Here is a 26,625-nt window from a genome sequence, read left to right on the forward strand (position 1 = left end):
GCAAGATTTTAAGGATGTTATCTTCAGCCTGGAGAGAAAGAAACTGTAATTTGCAGCTTTTGCTGAGTGATAACCTTATTAAGTAATGGGATTCGCTGATTAACTGCTGCTAACAAAACATTGTTGCCAAACCCGTTAGTCTGAAATCCACAACAGAGCTACTGTCAGATCCAGTTCTCCACCAACCAATCCCAGGGGGTTTTACAGAAATATTTCTCATTTAAATAGCCCTTGCCTTTCAATAGTTTTTTATTGCTCCCACTAATAGGTTAACAGTAAGTTAACTTACTCCTAGATGGATATCGAATCAACCTCAGTGAAGAGTTCAAGGAGAAAAGCAATTCTGATTAAAAAATGATTTTTTTATGAAAGAGGTAATGGGGAAATGTGCAAGTTCATTGAGCACTAAAATGAATAGAGGTTCTTAGAGATCAGAAGGCAAAAGAGGTGTCCGTGCTCAACGTGTGTGATGGCACCTTAAATTCCTACAATGGAGCCGTGTCTCTTTCACCATGTGAATCACAGATTTTCACAATGGAGGAAATTATCTTTTCTGGTGACTGGGCTTAGAAAGCAGCTCCATTCTGTTCTTAAGAATGACGTTCCTCGAGTTCCCATCGTGGTACAGTGGGTGGGTTTTCTTGGGGTGGCTCTGCAGTTCATGAATGTAGGTGAAAGGCCACCTGATTTGGACATGTACTGGAGGCGAGAGGGGAGAGATGAGCTCCGAAATGGCTTTGTTCGAGGCAGGGCACGTAGCAGGGTGAGTATTTTTGAGTCTCTTTAAGTTTTTTTTTTTTCTTTTTTGTCTTTTTGCCTTTTCTAGGGCCACTTCCTGCGGCATATGGAGGTGCTCAGGCTAGGGGTCTAATCGGAGCTGTAGCCACCGGCCTACGCTAGAGCCACAGCAGCACAGGATCTGAGCCGAGTCTGCAACCTACACCACAGCTCACGGCAACGCCAGATCCTTAACCCACTGAGCAAGGCCAGGGATGGAACCTGCAACTCATGGTTCCAAGTTGGATTCATTAACCACTGCGCCATGACAGGAACTCCAGAGTCTCTTTAAGTTTTAAGCAAACCGAGGGCAGATAGTGAGAGACGGCTTTGGCGATCTGAACCCTTAACCCTCCTTAAGAGCTGTCTCCAAGCCCTCCTTCCTGGCCTTATCCAGCCCAGAGAGCAAGGGCCTGGGAGAATCCCCCGCCCTGAGTTATTTCACCGAGAACCACGTTGCCCTTGTCAAGGATCATTGCAAAGCCCTGGGGAGGGGATGGAGGCCTCTGAGCAGGGAATTGGCAGGTCAGGGTTAGGGCTGGGCCAAAACCTCAGAGCAGTCATGACCCCCAAACAGCTAGAGTCACACCAGCCTCAGGGAGTAAACCGCCTAAAGTAGGATTCCAGATTCAACAGACAAGGTCTGAGAAGCTTTCCAAGCACCATCAGAGGAGGTGGCTCTCTTGTCCCTGATTCCTGACCAGGAGGGAGAATCCTGGTTCAAGATGACCTTGGGCAGACCCTTCCCTGGCAGCTCTGATCAAACCTCAAGCTCCTTCCCTGCCCTGGAGTTGCCCCTCTGTAGTCTCGGGCAGGGACAGGAAGGTCAGGGAGAGGGGAAGCGAAGTGGGTGGAGATCCCCCCGGGGGCTCCTGTAACAAGTCACTCCTGAGCCATCAGGGGGGCTGGGCTGCAGGCACCGGTGGGAGGGACCTCGAAGGCAGCTGTGAATCAGGCCTTTGGGGTCTTGGCTGTTAAAAGGCTGCCTTTGAAAGACTTTTCCTTGCTATGCTTATAGGAACTATTCCCAATGAAATATTAATGAACGCTAAAAAAGTTGATCAGACAGAATACACAGAGGCTCATATAAATTCCATTCTTTATTAAAAATACAGAAATACTTTTTACAGCAAGAACAGAAAATACTGCATTGTCTTGGAATCTTCAGATTTAGAAATTCTTTTGAATTGGTCCCAGGTTCATGATACTCCATACTAGAAAAAAAAATGCTACATCAAAAATGAAAAAAAGCACCTGAAAATACTAAAATCATTAAGGCCAGTAGTGTTTACTTGACGAAAGTGTACATATCTGACTACAGGGTACCTACAGTCACTGTTTATGGGAATACATTAAAATCAGAGCTCTCAGTAATGAAAGAATTGGCCCAAGGGACAAAGTTATAGACAGTAACCAAAAGGTTTTGAAAAATTAAAAGCACATTTTGATATGGGGTCATATATAATGGGCTATTTGCTAACAGTCTATTTGCACGGAACATTGTGAACAATGACTACATCAACTTACTCCTGAAGAAGCGTTTCACTCAGAGGCTGCTTATTACAAAGAAGACACACTGTAAATATGTGCAGAAGACATGCAGATTCACACACACAGGATACATCTGTGTTACAGTATGTGGTGAAATTAAACTAGAGGATAAATAAGTTTAATAAGCTCTACACTTCGAGGCACATGAGGATTAAAATCACGTTGTTTCTAAGTTATGAATACAGCATCTTTTCTCCCCACCCCCGCCCCCATTTTTCATACCTTAGTGTAATGCCTATTTGCATTTAACCTAGTTATCTTATGTTTGCATGCTTTGCAAACTGAATTACAGAACCAAATTGCCTATTACAACTTCCCATTACGTGACACAATTACATAGGAACATGGTGAGGTGAGCGGATGGTCCCAACGTCGGGAAACACGGATTGCATCTTGCTCACAAAGAGCAAAAATTAAGGAGCTGCTCCTTCCTCACGTGACAGGGTTTACTGCTCTTTCTCTCCAGTGTAAATGCTGTTCCCCAGCACAGTCAGTTCCATTCACTGATTTCTGGTTTGCAAAATTAGACCCACTGGCATTTAAAAAATAAAAAAGCCAGACCCGAAAATTATACCACTGCCTAAGCTCCAAGCACTCCACATTCCTCAAGCACTTCTAAATAAAGCAGGGAGTTGGAGTAATGTTCCAGAATTACCTTATGTCCATAAAAAGTGAAAGCACAATGAATTTTCAAGTAATTAGAGCATCTGTAGTACACACACCAGGCCCTTTTGCACACGTGCCTCAGCCCAAGCAAATGATGCAAAAACTTTCATGGGATGACCTTTGTCTCAAATCCCCAAACCTAACCACAAGTATATACAGGAAAATGTGCCCACACACCCTTTTACAATCTTTAATTAAAAGGGAGGGGAGACCGTCTAGGTGGAGACAATGGCCGTAGTCAATCCTGTTTTTCTCTTACCGAGATAAGGGGCTGTGGCACCTGTACTCTCATTAAGGACAGAATTTAGACAGGGAAAGCGTGCAGCTGCCAGTCTCCCAGGTGGATGGAGAGCAGAATGTCTCCTGTGTGGGCATGTCAGGGTCGAGACGCAGAATAAACAGGTGGAAACATGAGATTAAGTAAGGCTGAGTTGAAAGAAGGAATCTGAAAATAAACCCCTCAACTTATAAAACGAAAGGCACATTTCAATCACCATCATTCAACCTCGAGAGTTTAGCAAACATGGATTTCCACTGACTCAGAATTCCTCATCACTTAGCAAGAGCCGTGTCAGACAACCACAGCCTAGCATAGCTGGTGTAACACTACCTTTTGGCCTCATGAGGCTTCATGATGTTACCATGGCACTTAACAAAAAGCTCTCACTGTTAATGTGAAGAAAAAATAGCAACAGGATACAACTATGATGAAATGATTTTATTTCATCTTATTTAGTTTCCGTGTGTGTATAGCATAAAAAGTAAATTTATCTACAAAGGTACTTATAGTATAAAATCTTTATATTAATAAAGTTACTTCTGGGGATACACAGGAGAAAATCTCATCAACTGATATCTATAAAATGAAAATATATGCTGTATAAAGCAACTGCTATTTCAAAATTTCTGGAAGATGAGATGGAAAGAGCTCATTTTTTTTTTTTTTAATCCTCATATGATCAAAGCCATAGCTGGCAGATGACAACAAATTAAGTATTGTGGCTTAGAACACAGTGGATAATGAAAAATACCAAAGTCCTCCCAACTCCCTCACACCTGGGCAGAAACACTTCCAGTTCCTATGGAGGAAACAAGTTTACCTTCTAGAAAGACCACTGCGGGGGTGGGGTGGGGGGGGACCAGTGGCACATGATGGTGCTGAATAAAGGCCAGGAATAGAGCGTCCCCGTTCCAGAATTTTGCTTCCTTTCTCCCTCCTCTAAACCACATTTCCTTCGGGAAATATGTCATCATCTTTCCCTACCCAGACACAAGCCACTTAATACTGTCACATCTCGGTAGACTCATAAATGTCTAAAAACAAACCCTCACCGCAGAAGTGCTTCTGAGGTAGGTCACGGTGCTTCATCTTTGATTCTGGCTGGCCTTCCTCATTAAGGCTGAGACCCTGGCCTGGCTTCGGTCACTGGGAGGTGCAGTCAGTGCTTTGGGGGTCTGGACAAAGCTACGTGTTCTATAAAGGACTGTGGATGATCATAATTGCTCCTTGAGGGCACTGACTTCGTGTGGATTGCATGAGGCAGCCTGGCTAGGAGAAACAACTCATGCTTCTCAAGAGGTAAGTCACATCGGCTTCAGGTCACTTGGCTCTTGACCTTTGGGGCTGAATGAGGAGGGACGCCTCGTGGGACAGGCACTGGGCCTGTGCTTGAGGAAGGATGCGAGGCCTATCAGTGAGACATCAGGGCGAGTCACAGAGTGAAGCCATCAAAAGGGACAGGACTCTTCCGCCACTCAAGGGACAGACTGCATGGGCAGGACCTTGAGGAATGGAATGAAAAAGCAGAGATCGGGTGGAAGCATGACACGGCTGGAGGCCGGTGACAAGGGGACGATGGGAGGCAGGCAGGGGGAAGGATGGTCTAGCCATGGAGGGAAAGGCTACCTGTTAATTCTCTATTTCTCTCTCCACCACCTCTTCTTCCCACAGGGCATCTGAGCTAGTGGAATGAAGAAAACAGAAAAGAGGAAAAAAAGACGCACGGAGACAGGAAGGAAGAGTGAAATGGAAAGTAACAAATAATGAGGAAGGAGAGCAGAGTGATGCTTATGCGGCTCAGAGGAGGAGCTATGGGCCCACAAGAGAAGAGAATGAGAACATATCTAGACGCGGTCAGGCGGCAGGAGTGGCAGAAACTAGAAATCATAAAACAGAAGACTGAGGAGCCCACAGCCCCACTGGCCTTAGCTGTAAATGCCTTTGCAAGTCAGGTGGATGCCAACCTCCTCTTCCAGATGAGGAGATGGGAGGTGGGGGGTTGTTTCTTCGCACTGCACCATAATCCGCCCCAGCAGAGAGGAGTGGAACAGGTGGGAGATGCTGCGGAGAAGGAAGTGAGTTGTCCAGATGTCCCCTAAGGCTTCTTGCTCCCAGTCCTCTGGCATTCCAGGGTCCTAGGTACACTCACAATACCCTGCACTTACGGTGCCTAAAGATACAGCAATGAGATTACTTTAAAATGAACGTGCTGGAGTTCCCGTTGTGGCGCAGTGGTTAACGAATCCAACTAGGAACCATGAGGTTGCGGGTTCAGTCCCTGCCCTTGCTCAGTGGGTTAACAATCCGGCGCTGCTGTGAGCTGTGGTGTAGGTTGCAGACGCGGCTCGGATCCCGCGTTGCTGTGGCTCTGGTGTAGGCCGGTGGCTACAGCTCCGATTAGACCCCTAGCCTGGAACCTCCATATGCCATGGAAGTGGCCCAAGAAATAACAAATAGACAAAATAAAATAAAATAAAATAAAAACATAAAATAAGATAAAATGAACATGCTGAATGTTCATCCAAGTGACACTGCCCTTCAAAGTAGCCTATGCCTTGCCGCTTCTCATACTGACATCTAACTAGTACATATAAGTTAACAATGAAGTATGGCTGTTATTGCTCAAACCATCTGACCCAGTAAGGAAAACAGACAAGGAAAAGACACATGAGCAAGGAGACACACTGTTTTACATCTCAAATGGGTTACCTCTGTTGCTCATCAGACATGATCCCAGTGACTTTGGCTCAAAAAAAACAAACAAACAAACAAACAAAAAAAAAACAAGAAATCCACCCTCAGGTGACGATAGCTTTTCCACTTTGAAAAGAATGTGTTCTAGCTTCTAAAGACCCCCAAAAAGATGCACTAGAAATATTCTAAGCAATGACAATATCCTTGGAACATGTGCTCAGGCTTTTGAGGTGAATACTTTGAAGGTGAAACACTCAAAGTTTTGGTGTGGTAGTGAGAAAAAAATCAGTCATATGATTCTATTCTTACCACTCCTATGTAACCATTTGGGGGGGGGTGGGGAGGGAAAAGCCCCTGATCTTTTCTTTTCTTTCTTTTTTTTTTTTTTTTTTTTTTTTTTTTTTGCTTTCTAGGTCCACTCCTGTGGCATATGGAAGTTCCTGGGCTAGGGGGCAAATCAGAGCTGCAGCTGTCGGCCTAAGTCACAGTCACGAGTCTTATCTGCAACCTCCACCACGGCCCATGGCAGTGCTGGATCCCTAACCCACTGAGAGAGGTCAGGGATGGAGCCCACATCCTCGAGGATGCTAGTTGGGTTACCACTGCACCACAACAGGAACTCTGCGCCCGATCTTTCTGAATCTGTTTTCAAGGATGGAGATGGGAAAAGAGTGAAGAGAATGGGGTAGGCCTCTTGTGGGCTGGGCCCTCCCAGGTGTGCTACCATCAGCTCTAGGACACAGTGGCCTGTGGCGAGACCCGGCACCCACCTATCCTCTGCAAGGCAAGGCAGTGGGAATGAGGGCTCATGGAAAGTGCTCTCTGCCTCCTGGAGACACTTACCACCACTCTTAGGCAGTGAACCAGCCCAAGGAAACCCTACTCATTGCTGAGAGGTGCCATGGATTGCGAATGAAAAGGAGAAGGTGTCTTAAAAGTAAAGCTGTAAAGAATCCGTTGCTGCTCTCTAATGTCTGCAGTAGAGCAGGAGGCCATTCAAGACAAAAAGAGGAAAGCGACACGCAAGGTGCTGAGACTGTGGGGTTGACCTCCTCAGGTGTCTGGGGAATCAGAGAAAGGCCTCATCGCTTTCGGTCTGTCCCTTCAGCATGCCTCCTTTTGGTAAAGGTATGGGGTCCAAAAAGAAACTAGCGGCTTTTTGAAGAACATATGGAAACTAGTCAAGCATTCGTTCATTCCGGGGATCAGCCAGTGAATAGTAATGAGGTGCCTTATTGTGGCAGGTGCTGTGTACAGTGCAGGATAGTAGCTACTTTTTCCAAGGACCAAGACTTAAAATATTTTCAGAGAATCTGCTCCATAATCCAGAATTTTACCTAAGTAAACTATGTAAACTACAAGTTATGTGAACTTTGGGGTTTGATTTCTACATCATTGCTAGATAGTTCTTCTGAATAAGAACGCTCTAGAGAGCAAAATCTCCTCTGCAATCCCTTTTCAAACCTTTCCCAACTCCCACCCCTTGTTTGCAAATACACATTCACTGGGGCATGTATCCATAAGCACACCGACTTGGGCTTGGCGTCATAAACTGCATAACTTGCATAAATTCACAACAGACCATGTTTACTTTTCTACCATCAATGATAACTTGTTTCTGTCTCAGCTAAAGCTCTTAGTTTATTATATTACCGGTGAGGACGATGAAGAGATAGGGCCTCCACGTCTCAGAGCATCTTCTTCAGTTAATGAGGCACAGGGACTTAATGATATTTATTCCCACAAGCTTTCATAACTCATATGCTTATGTGACCACAGCCAGATTTACAACTACACTGAAGATCCTGCCAGGACACCCTTTGTGTGTGTGTGTGTGTGTGTGTGTGTCCACAAGAGTTTCAATCGTTTTTCATGATGGGGCTGATTAATCTGATGGCCATGACCTATTTGAGTCCTACATTTACACTGTCTGCTCCTCTACCCTGATGCAGTGGAGCTGGGATCTACTCGTCGATGTCAGTTTGTATTATAGGCGTGGTGACTGCCTGGACAAGCTCTGTTAAAAAGAGAAAGACTGCAGAGTTGGCTTCATCTCAAGCATCTGTGATTCACAGACATCTGTGTCTCCCTGAGAAATAACTTTTTCACAACCAGAGCTGTCCAACAAAGAAATAAGCCACTTCCTATGGGAGTGAATGCCCCCTAATGGGAAGTGGTCAGGCAGAGCCATTTCTCAGGGCTGTGGGGAAGGTGCTCCAGTGCTGCATGGGGAGGTAGAGCCTTCCTGAGATTTGGGGGTGCCACCCTTAGGATGGAGGTAGTCTCCGGTCACACATGCTTACTGAAAAGTGACACTCAGGGAGGGTCTGCGATTTCATAGTGAGCTGTTTGGAAAAGCAAAGCGTTGGTTGTGTTCCAAAGTAGGATCCAGTAGATGTTTGTGTTGGCCTTTGCAGCAAGCATCTAGTACATGGAACCAACTCTAAGGCTCGGGTCATGCAGTCGAGCTACAGAGCAGAAGAAGGGTGGGCTGGCAGCCCAGAGCAAGTCTCAGTGGTATATTTAGACCCTCTGGATGGAGAGATGCCCCATCATTACTTAACCAACTGCTGAACAGCTCTTGGCCTCGGATGGCTCGCTCCCGGCCTCTCCATATCAACTCTGGATACAGCACCCTGACCTGGAGGAAGCTGTCACTTTTCAGCTCTGCTTGCTGTCTTTTCCTCTGGAGGAAATCAAGCTCAATGCCAAGCATGAGGAGAACCCGAGGCTCTTAAGGATTTTAAGAGCACAGGTCTGGGGCCCTGCTTAAGAAAGCAGGGAGTGGAGAGAAGCAAATCCTCCTCCAAAAATATGTTTTTGCCCAGAACTGCTTCTAACTCAGGGGAATTTCCTGCAGCTCTGGAGAGCCAGAATGAGCCTTCTTCTCAAGTACAGATTTGGTGAAGTCCATGTGTGATAATACCACTGTAACCACAAAGGAATTTACCACAGGAAGTGTCCCAGCTGTTGCTTATTAGCATTAGAACAAATTACACAAAGCAAATTGTTAGCAGACCTGTTTCCATAATATTTAACTGGTGGCAATAAATAAGAGGGATTCTCTTTCAAGCAAATGCTAGATTTCCAAAGATCCAGCTCCCAATCGTCCGTGGGGGAAGCCTCTCCGATTAGAACAATAGTTGGAGGGAAGGGCACCCTGGAGGCTGAGGCTTCCAGAGCTCCCCCCCGCACCCATCCACCCACCCTAGGCAGCACAGCTGGGAGCTATGGGAGACCAGCCACTGGGGTGACAGCGCAAGATGCAAACAGGACTGTTCATACCTCTGGATGGCTGACCATCTGCTGGGCTCACCGTTGCGGTTCTCAGCATGGTTTTCTTATGCCATGTGGCAAGGCTACTCCAACTACGCAGTTCTTGGAGTGTGTTTGTGACAAACAAACAAAAGACCACAGCCACAGATGGGTGTTCATCCCTCTCCTTAACAAAATATTGCTGTTTCAAAAAAAATCAACTATTCCTTCCCAACCACGTCTTGTCATCTGAAGTTTAAGAAAAAAACGTTGAGTCCCATCTCCTCATCCTCTAAGCCCATCAAAGAAGGTTGAAAAAGCACTGGTTTGGGACGAACATCGGACAGCACTCACCTTCTGCTCACACGTATGGAAACCTGGCTGGTTCTTTAGAAAGAAAGCAGACCATCTCCATCTCTCAAGACCTTCTGACAATGACTAAATTCGAGGCCCTGGTCACTTCTGGGCATTTCCAATGATCTTCACGGCTATGGCAAAATTCTTGTAAACAATCTCAGAAAATAATAAAAAAATATAATTTTAGTTTTAAAAATTCCACAGAGCACAAAAATACAAAAACAAGGTATTGTAGCTTATAGGACCTTCTAGAAGAGGTGCTGACTTAGCTTCCTAAGACGTCATAGTTTTGTCTTCCCTTCCTTCCTGTTTCCTTCTCATGCACACCAACATCAGCTCAATATTCCTTCCCAGTCTATTTTAATATCCTATTTGGTTCTCTGGAGGAGTTCCCCACTCCTTCTCCTGCTGTAAAGAGAAATACACGGCAGCCCTGCTGAAGGGAAGTGACGGGAGCGCAGTGTAACTCTGGCGGGCACGAAATCGGGCGATCTCTGTTCAGCAGTCCCCCTTTCAGGCCTGTTCCCTTGGTCACACGAAGCAGAGCCTCGGCAGGCTGGACGAGTCCAGTCGGCGCCAGGACAAGGCAGGCCCAGAACCTGGGCACCTTCCCCCAGCTGCCTCCAGGGCGCGCCCTGCTGGCACTAGAGGGGATAGCTGGTAATAACAGCCTATAGCGGGTTCTGCCTCAGTGCTGCAAAGCTGGAAAGATTTTGAAAGGAGCAAATGCAAAAAGTGATACACTCTCAGCTACTTCTAAGGCTCTTCCAACTAGAGCTTCAGGAAACGCAGACACACACACACACACACACACACACTGCACATCTTTTACCTGAATTTTTCACAAAGGGAATGATGCGCTTCATAAAATATTTAAAATGCCTTAGGCAATAGAACTGTCTGTAGATTTCTTTTTAAAGTGTTTTACAGTCAAGTGTAATTGGAAATGTTTGGAACATGAACACACACACATACACACACACATACTCTCACACACTCTAATTTGGAATTATGCAAAACTGTATCATTATTCACCACAACCCGAAGCAAATCTACGGCCGTGGAATAACAAGTACCACATCTGTACAAGTGTGAGACCCCCCCCCCCAAATAAGCTCCCATTTGGATGACAGTGACACACATGGCCTGACTCTGTAAGGTCCGTTTAGAGGAAATGGCCTGGAGTGTTTTACATTTGCTAAGCTATTTAGCTGCCTGGTTTGACAAGATTTTTGAAAAGGGTGAAAATTAATTATAATTGCCGTATTGCTACAATAATTTGGTCGGCTAATTGCATTTCAGTGCAAAAACAGGCAAGAAAGAATTTCCTCCCTGGGTTATTCTCTGATATGGCAGCATTCATTTTAGGAGTAATGAGATTTTTAAAAAGTCAAACCTTAAATATCATGGCTTTGGCAATCTGTCCTGCTTCAAGTTTAATGCAAAATGAGATGGCACCTCCATTAGAGCAGTTCCACAGGAACATGGACCCAGTTTTCTGCTAGATTTGAGATGGGAAAATATCTCTCCCGTGAAAACTATACCAGGTATCTCTTGGACATGGTTTGGGGATGATTTTGATTTGACGGCACCAATGTTGATGTTTTTGTATGGAGGGAAGCACTGGTGGGAATGGGTACGAAGTTTTCAAAGTCTCTACGTGAGGTATATGTGGATGAAGAGGCACCGCAAGTTTCAGAGGACTGAGCAAAAACAGTGGAGTCAGGGATGTGGCTTGTCATGGGATTTTCTGCATTTCACTGATTTCACATTGGCCATTCTGAATAAACTAGCCATGGTTTCTTGAGGGAGACTAACTCCAGACGTGGAGGTGCTCCAGACGTGGAGGTGCTCCAGTAGTGAGCACTTCACAATTACCAAACTCTGAGGGACATAGCCACTCTGTCACTTCAAAATCTTGAAGACTCTGCTCCAAGGCCTGATTCAGGGTAGTTTTGTCAGGAGCCAGAACCAAAAGACATTCAACAATTCCACAACCTAACTCCAGCTCAGTTCCGTGGGTTATTTTAAGACATTCTCCTCCATCCCCTCTCTGTCATGCTTTAAGTCCAGCCACCATTTGTGTGTCTATAAAGGATTTTGCTGTGATGTGCTTTCTCAAATACTACTCATCAAAGTGGGTTGACAGTCTGGTATGGAATGTTTCTTCCCATCCTCATCCAAATTCTGATTTATAGAGGATTAGCATACAAATCTACCCAGGGCTGCCCTCAGGTTTGTTCAGGTCTAGTCCTGCACAAGGGTACCGGGTGGAAGAGTGAGAGGGCTGAAAACCCACCCTGTTCCATTCACCAGCAGACCTCTGCCCAGGCTGCATCCCCAGGATGATGTGCCTTTTCTAATTTGCATTTGGGCCCAGGGAGGCCCTGGGTGGTCCTTGATCCTCCCCCTCCCAGACATCACAAAATCTAGCATTCATCTCCTCACCTCCAACTCCACAGATGTGTTTTTAAGGAACAGGTTATGCCCATGGCACATGCGAATTCATTTTGAAGATATGTTTCCTGTTCAGTAAGAGAAGAAAGAAAAGAGAGACAAGGACAGAGAGAAAGGAAAAGGATAAAAAGAAGAACAGAGACGAGGCTGCCCTTCTGTCTAGTAAATTGTGGCTTCATTGTCCTTCCCTGGACACAGCTGCAAAGGGGGAGAAATCAATTTTTTTCCATTACTCCATGGTAAGTAAGGAAAACCTATTTGTCAATGGAGTTAAACCCAATAATAGCATGTCTGTGTACATGCCGTTATTATTAAAATTAGCCACAGATACAGCTACATAATCCCACAATGTTACTAGAAACCAACACTCTTCCATTTCAAAGCTTAGTTGAGAATCTTTCTTCTTCCTTTTTAAAGAAACACCACGGCTAAATGTCACTAAGACTCTCTGGCGTGCCAACATATCAACACCTCATTAAGGACTCTGGAAGGGAAGGAACTCCAAAGCCCATCTGGGAAGACCATGCTTCCAAATTCTTGCCTTTGCTACGTGTGCAGTTCAGTCAGTAATGCTTGGGTATGAACTAGAACCTTCTAGAAGATGATTTCTTTCTAAATTGCAATCTCTGGTGCTTATGGCGGAATAAATTCCCTATGTCTGTGTAGGCTAGATCTTGTTCATAGAAACCCTAATCTATGCACTGGTACTGAATTTCAGGCTATTGCAGTGAGGGTCCTGAAATTTCATTAGCAGTCTGCCCTCTAGTGGGGCAACACAGTACTTCAGATAACTAAGAACAGAAAAGATTTTTCTCCTTCTCTTTCAGAGAGCAAAAGAATTCAAGTTTTCCAGATAGTGCAAGGTGAGGCATCTGTCCTCAGAAGACAGCTTCCAGAGCTGAATCAACCAAGGCTCACAAAGATAGGTCCTCCGGTCAGAATTAAAAACAAGTGCTGCTGTGGTGGGTGTCTCTGCAGAGCCTGCAGAGACAAAGGTCCTTCTTCTCACATCCTTGGAAGCCTCAGGGTTCTCCTTGGGCAATAGCATTCAGTTGTTCCCCACCCTCTCATTATAAAAAAAGGACCCGTGCTGAGAGCAACCAAGCTGCCAGAAATGTTAAAAATAATAGTCTTTTTTTGATAATTTTTTGGCAAATCATTAACATAGAGGAACCTTTCAAGGGGGCCGTGTTGGGTTTTTAAAAAGGTGAAGATGCATGAGTTTTCTAAAAAGACCAAGTCTTTGTGGCTTTTATTTTTCAGAAGAGAATCTTTGTGATGGTGGCTTATGTTGGTAAGGCAGAAGATGATCTTGAGATCTGTTGTCTCGACTTTTGCCTCTATCTTTTAAACACCTTCAGAACTTGGCTTGCTTCAGTTTATCAATGTGGTAGCAGAGTTTCAGTGCAGGTCCTAGCTTCAGGCCCAAGTATTTCATGATCATGTCACTCTTCAACAACAAGAGGGCATTGCCATCAATCTCCTGGTGGAAGAGGATCAGGAAAAAAGAAAACACAGAAAGGTGGTCAGAGTAATCAAATAGAGGATGGTCAGGGAATACAGTAAGGGAATATGGATTTACCTAGATGTATATTCTCTCAGTCCTAAAGCAAGATCTTAAAAAAAACAAAGCCCACAAATACTATGTGTTCCTCTTCCCATCATCTCCCTGGGGTCATTTGATACCCTGGATCTTTCATAGTCCTGCTCTCTCTTGATTGAAAGAATCTAACATAATCCCAGCCATATTCCCAAAATCCCATGTATGATGTTTCTTTCTTTGTCCAATTTAGGGATAAAGGAGCAGGAAGTGTTGAACGAACTGAATGTGTCCCCATCACCCCAAATCCATATATTGAAATCCTAGCCCCCGAGGGATGATATTTGGAGAAGTAATTACATCACGAGGGTAGAGACCTCAAGAATGGGGTTAGTGTCATCATGCAATGAGAAGATGGCAGTCTGAAACCAAGAAGAGGGCTCTCAATAAAAGCTGACCTTGACAGCACCCTGATCTTGGACTTCCAGTCTCCAGAACCCAAATATATTGCTGTTATTCATAAGCCAGCCAATCCATGGTACTTTGTTACAACAGCCTGAACCTAATAAAACAAAGTGTCACCCATTCAGACCCTGAAACTAGTGATTACCTTTCCACTCCAGGTGCTGGTATAAGGCTCTGATTTGCATCCTCATCCTAACCTCTCTTTCTTTTCTTGGTAAGACCACCTACTTTAGCTGATTACCAACTTGCTAATGACACTCTATAAAGGATTTCATACATTTTTTTGGCCCTGTCAATAATATTAGGTAGCAAACAACTAAATAATGCACCTGCTTCATCCGGGGATTTAGCGCAAATAACTACTAAAGGAATGGCAATCCTTTGAGGTCCTAGTATTGCTCCCATTTGTCTCTGAAAATGGTAACCCTCCAGACCATATGTTGAATTCATGAACTTAGTAAGGCTGGGTTTCCTCCTTAACCTATAGTGCTACTTTCAGATTAATAGAGACAAAGGGTAGAAATTTGGAGTGCCCAGATAGGGAGAAGAGGCGCAGTACAGGACTCATATAACCAAATGTGTCACAAACCCCTCTCATTCCTCTACCTAGCCAGCCACTCAGCCAGCACCAGGGAAGCACCTACTCCATGTCATTTGCTCTCCGTGTCTGCAAAATAGCGGAGAGGGCAAAGCTCATGTGCAGGTCCTCCAGAGCCTCATTGCCTACTGTTCTCTCTTTATTCTATGTCCTAGACTTCCGCCGTCTCCTACCATGCTAGAAAGGAGCCAGATCGGTCTAAACATAACCCCTCTGTGGTCCTCGCTCCCAAGGCCCCATTGTTAGCTGAGGTCAAACACAGTCCCAATAAAATGGGAGTGTCAGGTTAGATGATGATTCTTCCCAGATCTGAGAGTATGATTTCTGAGGTTTTCATTTCAAATAAAATGAAAGACAGGAAGGAGGAAAACAATGGTAACTCTGGTGGACAGAATAATGCTCCTTCTTCTCCCCACAAGATCCCTGAAACCTGTGAATATCTTTGGTTACCCTGCAAAGGGGAATGAAGGCTACAGATGGAATCAAGGCTACAACTCAGCTGACTTTAAAATAGGAAGAGCATTTCGGATTATTGGGAACGGAGGAGGGAGACAGGGTCATCACAGGGACCTTAAAAGTGGCAGAAGAAATCAGAGGAAAGAACCCAAGAGCTGGCAGCCTGAGAAGGACTCTGCTTGATGTTGTTGGCTCCGAAGTTGAGGATAGGGAGCTAAGAGCCAAGAATGAGGGTGGATCTCGATGCTGACAAGGCAAGGGAACCACTTCTCCCAGAGCCTCAGGAAAGCATGTCCACCCCACCAACACCTTGCTTTTAGCCCAGTGAGAGCCCTGTCAGACTGCTGACCCACTGAACTTTAAGGTAATAAATGTATGTGGTTTTAAGTTGCTACATTTGTTTGTGGTAACTGGTTATAGCAGCAACTGAAAACTGACATAGTAAGCTTGACAGGTAAAATATTAATTCTTATCTTTTAAAAAAATTTACAGCCTTTATATATTTTTTAAGAATCTCTCTCTCTCTCTCTCTCCCTTTTTTTTTTTCTGTCCCTTTTTTTGCCTTTTCTAGGGTTGCTTCCCGTGGCATATGGAGGTTCCCCGGGCTAGGGGTCTAATTGGAGCTGTAGCCAGTGGCCTACACCAGAGCCACAGCAACACAGGTTTGGAACTGCGCCTGCAACCTACACCACAGCTCACGACAACACCAGATCCTTAATCCACTGAGCAAGGCCAGGGATCAAACCCGCAACCTCATGGTTCCTAGTCGGATTCATTAACCACTGAACCACGATGGGAACTCCAAGAATCTAACTAATTACACAAACACCTGCTAACCGAAGGTCTTCTATGAGCCAAGCACTGTGTTGAACACTTTATGTGCATTTCCTCATTTAATCCTCAAAGCAGCTTAGGAATAGGCACTATTAGACTGCTGGCATATTGTAGGTGTGCTATAAATGCTTGTTGAAAGCACAGACAGATGGATGGATGGGCAGGAAAACACACACTCCTGATAAAGGCCAAAGTAAGGGAACAGATGGGACAAACATCCCTTAAAAACAAAACTAGGTAGGATGATGGTAGTGTCATAGAATGTCTTTGGGAGTGTTCCTTCTTCTTCAACCTTTTGAAAAAGTTTAAGGAGGATGGGCACCAGATCCTCTTTGTTGAAATAAGTAAGAAAGAAAAAGAAAAATACCATATATCACTTATAACTGGAATCTAATATACAGCACAAATGAATGTTTCTACAGAAAAGAAAATCATAAACTTGGAGAATCGGCTTGTGGCTGCCAGGGGGGTTGGGGGGAAGAGGGAGGGAGTGGGAGGGATTGGGAGCTTGGGGTTAACAGAGGCAAACTATTGCTCTTAGAATGGATTTACAATGAGATCCTGCTGTGTAGCATTGAGAACTATGTCTAGATACTTACATTGCAACACAGCAATGGGAGGAAAAAGTATGTATACATGTATGTGTAACTTGGCCCCCATGCTGTACAGTGGAAAATAAATAAATAAAACAAAACAAAAAACTAAGTGGTTGTTCTGCCTGAGAAACCTGTGGTTCCATCCGGCCTCCCTTGAGTGGTGTCCCCAGGACATAGTACAGACCGCCCCCACCCCCCACGCCACAGCTCCCTGAATCTTCCCTCCTGCCCACCAGGCCCACCCTGTGCATACATGCTTCCGGAAGAGCTCCACGTGGGGCCCCAGAGCCTGCGGGTCAGCATCTTTCACGAACCAGACCACATCCTCCACTGACCAGGTGGAGGGGTTCCTGCTCCTTGGCCGCCGGGCGTCCTGCCTGTCGGGAGAAGGGCTTGAGGCTGGAAGGGAGAGCACAGAGAGGGAGGCCATGAGACAGCAGGCCTAGGGCCTCTGTGCTGATCTGGTCCCACCCTGCCTTGTCCCCCTGCCCCCGCCCCTGCCCCCTAGTCCAAGGTGGCAGCCTGAGTGACCCCTGTGACAGAGAAAAGCTAGGCACGCCTGCTCCTGACAGGAGCCTGGAGCACCAGAGGCAGCATCCCCCCAAATCTGTGCAGAAGTTTGCTCTCCCAGGGAGTAGAGCATTAGAAAACAGGTCTCCCCAGGCAGGCTGAAATGCTGACCCTGTTAAGAGTTTCAAAGACCCATCCTGCTCAAGTCTGTGTCAGTGGGCCAGAGCCTCCTGTAACGGGACATGGTGACCAGAGAACACTCATTGTGATGAAGTTCCAAATAGGTGTGTGCAGAGCGATGAGGTGCAAAATGACTTAAGGTCCTTTCTGCCTCCACTGGTGTCGCAGTCAGACAATAAAGACGCAGCAGAATGCAGGGGCATTTTGGTGCTTGTCCTGTGTCTCTGCTGCCACCATCTCCAGAGCCCTGTCTGTGATAGGTCCGTGACCTGCTCCATGTGTAGGAAGAAGACGTTGTCTGAATGAATACCCGGTGTACACGCTGAGTGGCTCTCACCCTTGTGTCCGTCAGAGCGCTCACTCCCAACTCCCCACTTGACACCAGGAGCCTAATCCTGTGCCTCGTCCATGGCTGACCCCTGGTCAATGATTGTGGCATGAGTTGTATTGCTACATAAATGCTTTTCCCACAGGGTAGATTAAAAGGTGTAGGACAAATAAAGGAGGGAGAGAGTAGGGAATCAATTCAGGCAATATTTAGGGGATGACTTTCTTTGTATGCCCCAAACTAAGCTCTTTCCCCAGAATCAGCTTCTCCTCCTACCTCTCATGTCTCTGAAACCTCAGTGATATTTCTACTCCTGCCCCTTATTTGCTCCCTGCATTTAATTATTCTGAAGTGCTGATAAGTTTGCCTCTTCACATTGGTTTCCTCCTTTTCATCCCTGCTTCCACAATCCCAGAACCACTTACACAACCCCCTGCAAAGATTTTCTAACATGTAAGCTCATCATGGGCTCTCTTCCTTTTAGAGCAAAACTGCCACCACCTCATGCTCTCCCCAGTTCCAGCTCCAGCCGTGCCCCTTGAGGCTGCCCCTTGCCTATGCACTGAGTCCATAGTCTAGTGCAAGGTCAAGGGCTCTCTTTGGTCTCATAGTAGTTTTCTTGCCTGGATGGAAGGGAAGAGCTTTGGGGCAGAGAGACCTAGGGATGGATCCTGGAGCTGCCTGTCACTGGCTGTGAAATGGCAACACTCTCCACCTGGAAAGGCAGGTGTGAGGATGGAAATGGGATCAGGGCTGGCTCTACGGCCCTGCGTCAAGTGGTCTGCAGAGGGACGGAGGCACCCTGCCTGACTCTGCCCTCCTGCACACCCCCATCTGGGCACACTGCTTGTGACCTAATGTTCTCCCAGCTTCTAGTCTCCACCTTAGCTGGTGCTTTTGCTTTTCTCTAGAAGGTGTTTACCTTGCCTCCTTTCCAAAGAGTTTCTACCAGCTGCCAGAGCCTGGGGAGACTCCTTCACAGGCAGCATTTGTGTATACTGTCGCTGGATGCCAACTTCCTCGACCTTTAACCCGCAAATCTTTGTTTTCTCTTTGCTTAGAGATGCTCTCCACACTCCACTTTGTATCACCATTTTGCATGTGCTTGCCTGTAACCTCCAGTTAGTTTTAATATCTGGAGGATGTCCGTTATCTTCCCCCTCTTCATCCACAAGCTCCTCCTGAGCATCTCTCCTGTACCAGATCCTGGGCAAAGTACTTGGTGACAAATGAGATGCTCTCATTACAAGGTTTATAATCACTGAATGCTCCATGTCTCCAAGCAAATATATTTGTACATATGGGTTCAATGAATGTAAAATGAATCAATATACTTTGCAGAAGCAGTATAAGTAAGTTAGACAAAAGCTTTGGGTAAGTAATCCTAATTCCTATTTTCAGGCTCTGAACAATGAAGCAGCTTCCCTACAAAATAATTCTAAGTTAGACGCTGAGAAGCCTTCACTTCCATTTCCCTTCTATAATGTCAGGGTGCAGCAGTTTTCTGCTATCTCCTTTTTCCTCCTCTTTTCAAAGGGCTTGAGAAGCACACAGTTCTCCACTAGAGCTGAGAAAAATACAGCATCACATTTCTGAGTCTGTCCTAAATACATAAGGATTTGGTTGAGAATCAGATTTACGTTGAGATTTTCCCTGCCTTTTCCTTGCTGGACCTAAAAGTGTCCCCTAAAGTGGTTCGGCACAAGGTGGGGGGTACGTTTAGCCAGGAAACTGTTAATGCACCCCGGGGCCTTCTGAATGCTGATGCATGCTTATTAGAGATGATTTCACTGCATTTAGAGACATCTGCACTCAACATGGGGAGGAGGAACCACGGAAATCGCATTTGCCTTTGGATCCCGCCCCATCAGAGCATCAGCAGTAATCAGGGTGATAATAGATGCTCTGATTACAAAGGCGGGAAGTCTTCAGTGCCAAGAATGATTTTAGAGTGATCAGAGCAGAGGTCAAATCTAATTTCCTGTGTTTGACAGGAAGGAAACACACCAGACCGACTCACAGCATCCTCCATGGGAGCATAAGGTCCTTTGAGCAAGATGAGGGAGCCACAGCCATGAGAACGAGCAAGGGGGTCTGGTTTGTTTTAGGGGGAGGTTCTCCAGGTGACGAGGGTGGAAGGAAAGTGGCCCCATTCCTGGCTCCTGGTGCAGGCTGTGGGCATTTTCATTTTTCTAGGCTGGAGTGGCAACAGCCAGGCCTGGCTCAGGAGCCTCTGAGGGGGCTTTATAGTCATACAAGACAGAGAGCAGCAGGAAGCTAGTCTCACCTCAGGACCTGCTCAGGATCCAAAGCACATAAATTCACTCTAGAAGAGAGAGGAAAGTTTCCAGTGGCAGGTTTGTAAAGCCTTCACAATGGTCTGTGCTCACACAAAGATAATGAGTGCACTAGCCCCTCCAGCTGCTGTGAAGGTATCAAGAAGACAGATGGGTCCGGCCTGACACAGCCAGGACTGGCAGATGTGATCAGACAGCAGTCAGACATGATGGATGTGAAAAAAACCTTGCTCCTAAAGGAACAGAGCATGCAAAGCGCCACCAATCACCTTTTTGGAAAGGCGGTGTTCTCCAGCAAAGATAAATTTGTGCATGGTCAGATCTGTTCACTGGGGGCTGCCAGAGACATGTGTAAAGTGAAAGCCAGATGTGAACAGATGTACAATAAAAGACGGTGGTGGCTGTTTCTAACACTGAATTCATATCTATCAGGAACAGAATAACTGTGAATCAGGGTCTAAGGCAACCCTGGACGTCTTCACAGCACAGATACTCATGCTGCTGCCTGTGAGTCCCTCTCTGTCACACACATACCCACAAGCACATATATAACTTCCTTCCACTCACTCATAATTCAGAAATAACTTTTTAGCTAACAATGGAATCAGGTGGAAGAAGGAAAGGGACAATGAGCTGGGAGTCAGAAGCCCCTACACCCACCTGCTATGCCAGCATCTCTGTGCTTCTCCTGTGGGAAACAAGGGAGCTTGGAAGGAGCGCTAAGGACCCTTCACACTATGGGCTGCCCCAGGCAACACAAGGGAGTTACCTTCTCACACATTTGAAGCCTCATCAGTGTGTCATTGTGCAAAGCAGAGTAAATGCAGAGCTAACGGCCAGGCTTTGAGCCCTTCCCTGGACCTGATCATTCTATTCTCTATGGGCCTCACTTTCTTCATCATATTTCTCAAGAGTATTGTAAGACTCAAGTGAACATGTGACTTTGGACTGGACCCTGATAAGCATCTTGAAGGGAGGCCCATCAGTCTCCAAAAGGAGCCCCTCGGTGGTTTGTTAACTTCTGTTAACATTTGTCTCTCTGGAATTGGACACTATCAGAAAACAGGACCCACATCTGTCTTGTTCACAGCTCCATCCTTAGACTTCAGAAGAGCACCTGGCATATTGTGCTGAGTTGGTATCTGCTGGCCAGGACTGACCAAATCTCACCGAGTCTTAGTGCCTCACCTGTCAAACCTCTACCATGTTGTGAGGATTAAGTGGGATGATGGGAAGCCTTCGATAGTAAGAATTAATCAAAAGGTGGCTGATATTCCTATTATTTATAACATGTCATTCCATAATGGCCAATAGATTTGTCTTCCTAAATCCTGTAGCCATTGGCTCACTTCCCTCTTCAGAAATGTCTGGTTTCCGCAGAGTAAAGAAAGCCCAGTCTGCTTGACATGGATTCCAAGTCTCCCAGCGCTATCTGCCTCTGCATCCCTGCACAAACCCTTCTCTCCCTGGGAATGAATAAGCCCTTGCTATGCCTTCACTCATTCCACCCCCTCACATGGTGTGCTGTCCCCATTCTTCTTTTTCCAGCTGAATTGTTCTCTATGCGTCACTCAACACCATACCCTATGGAATCAAACTCCAGCCCATAGAAGGCATCTGGGTGGTAATAACAATGTTAGAGTCACTTCAGTTCTGAAGCTCAGACCCACTTCTGGGTGGGAATTCTACAGCATGTCCTGTTAAATGCAAACAGCAGGAAGCTTTTGGTATCCAAAGCCTCCTCATAGTTCTTGGTGATTATGTCTTGAATGAGAGACAGAGGACAGCCCCCAAATTTTCACCTGAGTATCAGCGAAAAACAGCGAGACATGTCCCGTGAATATAGCCCTTCAGAGTCCATTGGCGGAGGAGAGAGGCATGCTATATCAAGACAGCAGGAGGCCAGGGTAAATTGTCACATGAGCGAGAAGGCTGAGAAGTTTGTCATATCCTCGATACTTACTGTCCTGCCTGTAGCCTCATGCCATCTTCTGGCTTTTGCAGTTTTAAACTATTTTGATTATCACCATGGGGGAAAATCTATTTCCACGTCCTTTTCCAGGTTTATGACTTGGGTCAAACCCTCTTAAAGAGATATGGTTTCTTAATACCAACTGCTTTCACTTGAGACACAATTTCAGAGCAGTACTGAGCACTTTTTTGAGAGGAGGGAAAACTTAACAGTCCTCCAGAGGACCTGCAGCTGGCACCCAGACTGACAGCTAGGTGACAAATGGGTGAGGAGGGCAGGGGTTTCCTCTCCTACTTTAATATACTGCCATTCGATTCAGCATGGTTTATCTCCATGGTTTCTGAATATGTTTAGCTGTGCAAACTTTGGTCAAGCAACATAGACCTAGAATCCCACTCTGCAAATGTGAAGAGGCCCTGATTAAAAGAGGGTGGTGTTAGAGTCCTAGCTGCTCCCATCACCTTTCTCCCATCCCCTAAAACAAGAGGGACCCCTTGAAGCCCATTGAGCATGGTTTTGAAAGTCCCTGGGATAGTTTTGAAAGACACAGGCTTTGAAGTCAGTTGAAGACCAATCCTGGCTCAACTCTTGACTGACCTTCTCTTGATCTTCACTTGCTTTCTCTGTAAATTGAATATAACAATACCTACAATAATAATATATACCTGTTATTACAATAAATTATAATATATAACTAATAGTAAGTCATAAATAATGTGTGGAAAGTGTCTGGCCCATAGTAGGTGCTCAATAAAGAGCTGTTTAGGATATGCCTCCAACAAGCAGCCAGGCCTCTTTGCTGGGGCTGCAGAGATTTCAGATATGAATGAGAGACCTCATGAAGCTGAGAGTCTGGTTCCTATTATGGGAAAGAAGAGAGGAAGCACCAGGGATGAGGAAACAGAGTGCCATGGAGGAAACAGGAGGGAAGGGACATTTCTATTCAGGAGTGGCTGAGACTGCCAGTTGCCTACCTAACTTGTTTTCCACTTCTTCCTTTGCAGTAGAGTTCCTGATTTCCAGTTGGGATCATGGATGCCTAGAAGTGAAACCAGCTTCCTTTGTAGCTAGAGGTCATGTGACTAAGTTCTGGCTAATGAGATGTAAGCAGAAGTGAAAACCTCTTTCAGAGATGCCAGCACTGCTCTGTCCACTTACTGTCCCCACCTCCTCCTCCATCTTGGAACTAAAAATGTACATGGCTTGTTGGTTCTTCCCAGGTCTGTGGTTCCATTTAGCACCCTGAGAAGGCACTGGTTAAGTGGAATCTTTGTAGCATCAGAGTTAATGCTCCTACAAAGGGTGAATAATTTCATTTTTCTTCAACAACAGCTCAACAGTAAACTTCAACTGTTACATCCTGCAGCAGCTTTAACTCCAAGGAGGTTAGTTGGTGTGTGATTTTGAATATCCCACAGCCTCATGGGGTTCTGATGATTATGAACAACTCTGATTTTCAGGGTATAAGGCAGAGTTCTTACTACTATTTCTAAGTTGTAAAAGGGATAATCAATATTCAGGATCCAGATGGGGTTTGCTTGGAGTGGAAGGCAGCAGTGCTGCTTCCTTCACGTGGGCTCTGTTTCCCTGATTTTACCTAAAATCCCGAGAGGCAGAAGTCCTGAGCTACTGGGGGTCTCCTGGGGTGCAACCAGGGTGCTGATGGAGAGGGCTTTCTCAGAGCATATTCTGAGCAAGGCTCTGGGCTTCCCTTTGGTCGGATTACTCAGACAGCATATCAAGATCTAATTCCAGGAGAACAAAGGGCAGAAGTGGAGATGAACATGAAGGACAGGAGAGTTGTTGAAGCTGGGATGGGAAGATATCCCAGAGCTCTGCTGGAAGGAGGCAGAAAGAGAAGGGAGAGGGGAGCTACCTTGAGACTCTTTTGAAGGGTCCTTGATTCCCCTCTTCCAGGGGCACCAGATGGACTGGGATGGGGCAGACAATTCTTCAGTGATAGGTGGAGTGATAGACCTTTCCTCCAAACTGTGTCTTCCTCTTACTTCTTGAAATCCTACACTTAAGACATAGAGTCTGAGATTTCACCAAATTGAATAGGAGAGAGAGTAAATATCTCCTTTTTAAAGAGTGGCAATACCCTTAGGTTTATGAGTCAATTCAATCAGCCTGGTGTCCTGTGATTACCACCTTGACAGATGGGAACTGGGTTGAGGAAAAGAGGTTGTAAAAGGAGATAAGTGAAGGGCAGAGGGACAGAGGATGAGAACTTTGACAACCAGGACAATGTGAAGGTACTGGGCTCCATGGGGCTGGGGTGGGGTGCTGGAGAGATAATGAATGTTTATTTAATACCTACTCTACGTCCAATATTATACTAACTCTGGAAACCAACCTAGGAAATAACTGCTGCCCCTTATGTAATTTATGATGTTGGTTTGTGTTGGATCTTGTTCCCTTCTCTTGCTCTTAGAAATCAGATGGAATAATGTCTCTTTCTTTGGAAAATGGGCTCTGCCTGATGATGCTACATGACAATGTTAGGAAGTGGTCTGCAGGGTGCTTCTACACTTGGCAAGAGCCCCCAAGGCTGAGGGAACAGTGCTCTGTCCCTCAAAACCGCCTCCCCTTCTTGCACAGCAGAGGCTTGTTTGGGATGGTGAGAATCTTTGAGGGGAGCATGTGGAGTATCTTGGATCATACAAATAGCTCATCACTGTGGCTGTCAGGACTACCAGTAGACAGATCCAAGGCTCATAATAGAAATGCCAAAGAAGACAGCCAACCCACAGGAGGCACAGAGGGGGAAGATGAAGACTCTCTGACTCCCTGGCCTGGGGCCTCTTCTCTTCAGCAATTCTCAGGTGTGGAGTTGACATGCTGCAATTAGTTGAGGGGTTTGTTCACATGATCTGAGACTACTAACATTTATTGAGTTCTTACTAAGTTAGCCTTGTACTAAATACACATATGACCTTATTTAATCCTCCCAACAAACCTATGAGGTAGGTGCTATTATTATCATTTTAATTTCACAGGTGAGGAAACTGAGGCACAGAGAAGTTCAGACTTGTGAAAGGTCACACAGTCAGGAAGTGGCAGATCCACGACTCTAGCCCAGGCCATCTGGCTCCACAATTCATGTAATTATCAACTATATTCTATTCATTAATGAAATAGTGAAGCTTAAAAATGAGTTTTTAAAATAACATAGGTCAAAAGATGGACATCAAGCTATCCCTAGGATGATAGTAATTTCATATACTGCATCCTAAAGAGCTGACTTTAATGGGTGAGACACAAGTAGCATCACAACCAGCATAGCAGGAATTTTACCTAACTCATGCTCTGCTATGTATTTGTTGTCCACCACACAAGAGAAAACTCTTCACCGATATCTGGCTCTTCTTTTTCCTGGCACAGAACTGGTCTATACCTCTCAGGCTCCCCCAGCATTAAGTGTGGTAAAATGGCCAGCTCTTGCCAGTGAAATATGAGTGGAAGTGATGGGCATCACTACCAGGTTCTAAGGAAATGTGTTCACATTTGCCACTTGCTCCTTTTCTTTATACCCAAGAAAGGCATGGGGCATGGAGGCCATAGGGGATAGCAGAGCCACAGCTTGGACAGATCCTGGGTCCCTGAATCTGGATACACACACAAAATAGGAACGCCCACCTTGAAATCAAAGGAAAACAGAAGTAGCAGTACTCATATCAGACAAAGTAGACTTTAAAATAGAGAAAATGACAATAGACAAAGAAGGATACTACATAATGATCAAAGAATCAATCCAAGAAGAAGATAAAACAATTCTAAATATATATGCACCTAACATAGGAGCACTTCAATATATAAGGTAACTGCTGACAGCCACAAAAAGAGAAATCAACAGCAACACAATAATAGTGGGGGACTTAACACCTCACTTACATCAAGGGACAGATCATCCAGACAGAGAATCAACAAAGAAACACAGGCCTTAAATGACACTCTAGGCCAGAAATATTTAATTCATATTTATAGAACTTTCCATCCCAAAGCAGCAGAATATACATTCTTCTCAAGTGCACGTGGAACATTCTCCAGGAGAGATCACATCTTGGGCCACAGTCAAGCCTTGATAAATTTTAAAAAGTTGAAATTATCCAATGCATTTTCTCTAACCACAATGCTATGAGACTAGAAATCAACTACAAGAAGAAAAAAAAAAGACTCCTCCTGAAAGCTAAACAATATGCTATTGAACAACCAATGGATCATTGAAGAATTCAAAGATGAAATCAAAAGATACTTAGAGACAAATGACAATGAAAATAAAACAACCTAAAACCTATGAGACACAGCAAAAGCAGTTCTGAGAGGGAAGTTTATAGCAATACAATCTTATCTCAGAAAAGAAGTAAAAGCTAAAATAAACAACCTAACCTTACACCTAAAACAACTAGAGAAGGAAGAATAGACAAAGTCCAAAATTACCAGAAGGAAAGAAATCATAAAAATCAGAGCAGAAATAAATGAAATAGAGACAAAGAAAACATTAGAGAAGATCAATGAAACCAAAAGTTGGTTTTTTGAAATAGCGGATAAACCCTTAACCAGCCTCATCAAGAACAAAAAGAGAGAGAGCTCAAATCAATAAAATTAGAAATGAAAAGGGAAAAATTACAACTGACTCCATAGAAATACAAAGGATGATAAGAGACTACTACAAGCGACTATATGCCAATAAAATAGACAACCTAGAAGAAATGTACAGATTCTTAGAAAGGTACAACCTACAAAGACTGAACCAGGAAGGAATTGAAAATTTGAACAGACCAATCACAAGTACTGAAATTAAAAATATGA

At 45.1% G+C, this 26,625-nt stretch overlaps 1 protein-coding gene across 23 annotated transcripts in view; it reads right to left on the reverse strand.

Moving 5' to 3' along the window:
* Nucleotides 1-1,864: 1,864 nt before the first annotated feature.
* The window catches only part of SCML4 (Scm polycomb group protein like 4), a 122,741-nt gene continuing 97,980 nt past the window's right edge, over nucleotides 1,865-26,625 (reverse strand). For 11 of the 23 annotated variants that reach the window (XM_047762101.1, XM_047761964.1, XM_047762083.1 and 8 more), the window contains 3 exons: nucleotides 16,780-16,925; nucleotides 9,254-13,520; nucleotides 1,865-5,335 (listed from right to left, as the gene is read on the reverse strand). In XM_047762101.1, the coding sequence (XP_047618057.1) occupies nucleotides 13,395-13,520; nucleotides 16,780-16,925 (272 nt within the window). In that variant the 3' untranslated portion in view covers nucleotides 1,865-5,335; nucleotides 9,254-13,394. Of the gene's footprint in view, nucleotides 5,336-9,253; nucleotides 13,521-16,779; nucleotides 16,926-26,625 lie in introns of those variants that run through there. The other 12 variants (XM_047761981.1, XM_047762016.1, XM_047762005.1 and 9 more) reach the window with 12 other exon arrangements.

The sequence above is a fragment of the Phacochoerus africanus genome, chromosome 2 (genome assembly GCF_016906955.1).
Source record: "Phacochoerus africanus isolate WHEZ1 chromosome 2, ROS_Pafr_v1, whole genome shotgun sequence".
Classification (NCBI taxonomy): domain Eukaryota; kingdom Metazoa; phylum Chordata; class Mammalia; order Artiodactyla; family Suidae; genus Phacochoerus; species Phacochoerus africanus.